The 1,842-nt window shown below is 33.2% G+C and overlaps 1 protein-coding gene across 1 annotated transcript in view; it reads left to right on the forward strand.

Moving 5' to 3' along the window:
• Window positions 1-1,842, forward strand: part of LOC106689355 (prohormone-2) — a 42,085-nt gene that overhangs the window by 11,835 nt on the left and 28,408 nt on the right. The window contains exon 2 of the mRNA XM_067048644.1: window positions 1,627-1,753. Coding sequence (XP_066904745.1) covers window positions 1,629-1,753 — 125 coding nt within the window. The 5' untranslated portion in view covers window positions 1,627-1,628. The remainder of the gene's footprint in view (window positions 1-1,626; window positions 1,754-1,842) is intronic.

A 1,842-nucleotide genomic window follows, 5' to 3' on the forward strand; every position in this document is an offset into this window, starting at 1 on the left:
GATTTATTGGAATTTATTTTAATCCTCCAGTTTTAAAATTGAAAATCAAGTTAGACTCTCAACCAAAAAAATCCTTTTAACCCAGTTCTTTGTTTTTATTCATGAATGGACCATTGATTAATAAATATCGTATCCATGTTAATTTTAGCTATTAGTTTCAATTTTTGCCCAACTCTGCTGATTGGTCAGAGAGTTAAAGAATTTTAATGTTAAGTAATGGTGGCATTCAACCCCAATAAACATATAAACCTTAATCGTATGAATGAAAGAATTTAATGTATTTAAACTTTTAAATTTCTAATTTATTACAGAATAATTACTTGATATAGTTTTTCGATAAATATTCTTGGCTATTTAGTTCACACAGCACTGTAAACGTAGCGATTATAAATGAGGTATTCTTGATGTGTTGTGTTAAATGTAAAAGGTTTTAACATGCTAAATGTTAAAGTACAGAATTGTGTGGAGCCAAATTTAAAGTCCGGGTTATATGCAGTGTTGGCGATTCTCCCGACAATAAAATATCCGCTTAGTGCTCTGAATATACCCGTTTTACTCGCTCTTGAAGAATTGTTATAACTGTAACTGTATGATTGTTACAGTCATGATTGTACTGTCGCATTAGCTCTAGCGTGATAGTTGAGAGTTCAAATAATTTAAGTTAAGCAAATGTCACGTAAACTTATTACCTGTATACGCCTTAACAGTGAACTATCGTGCAGTTACCATTATTGTGGCAAAAGTTTTACTCATAACCATGGTATAGCTATGTGATAGTTACAATCATTACACCATTCACTGTCACGATAATTTTACTGTCGTGACAGTAATATAGCACTGGATATGGCGTGACGTGTAAGTATCGTCAGTTGACTAACTTTCGCATTAGCTGTCATATGTATACGCCTTGACAGTGAACTGTCACAAGATAATAACCTTACCAAATGTAATGACGATAGGGAGAAAACATTATTCCAATATAAAAAAAAAAAAAAAATCAATATCGGGCCCCAAAAAGAAATATGTCATAGGCCCAAAATGGTCTAGGTACGCCTATGTCCTAAAATTTAATTTATGGAAAAATAATAACTTGTCAGTAATAGAAAAAGTTTCTTCAATGATTAACTTAAAAAAAATAGTCGAAGGACTAGTGCAACACTGCACTAGCACACCTAAATATGCTATATGTTAAATGCAGGTGAGCTCCTAGCGGATTTTATAAGCAACTTACTTTGTGACCTTGTACACTTTACGAGATAATAAAATCTCCAACAGCTTTGTTATGTTATCTTTCCTCCACCTTACTTGTTCCTTGTTTCCTTACATTACTTTAATATTATTTTTATCCATTACATTCATTATTAGAGTTTAAAAACGTCCAGAACAAAAACAACACAAATCAAACACGAACAAAGAGGAACTAACCTATCAAAACAACAGACAAAAAGGTGCTGAGCTCAGCTGGTCTGTTGCGTGACGTCATTCTTCATTTAACACTTTCTACCATGTTAAATGTTATATCGTTTCTACATGCTAAAAGAAGGAAATATTTCTACATTTAGAACACTTTAACATGTTAAACTAAAGATGATGACTACACTTTATAAAGATTGTTTTATATTTCAGACATGGGGATGATATTAAAAGTGTTAGTGCAGATTTTCTGCCTCAGCGTTGCAGCGCTAGCAATCCCGGTTAGCCTTCTAGAAGACATCAAAGATGCACAACTCCAATCCCCATTACGAGCCAACAAAGGAGGATTCCATGTCAGTCGCTTATCGAGATCTAGTCCTAAGTAATGGATCTGTTCGACAGGAATAAGTGGGGTATTATTAAAGGATA

The sequence above is a fragment of the Halyomorpha halys genome, unplaced genomic scaffold (assembly GCF_000696795.3).
Source record: "Halyomorpha halys isolate HHAL.00 unplaced genomic scaffold, Hhal_1.1 Scaffold1341.1, whole genome shotgun sequence".
Taxonomy (NCBI): domain Eukaryota; kingdom Metazoa; phylum Arthropoda; class Insecta; order Hemiptera; family Pentatomidae; genus Halyomorpha; species Halyomorpha halys.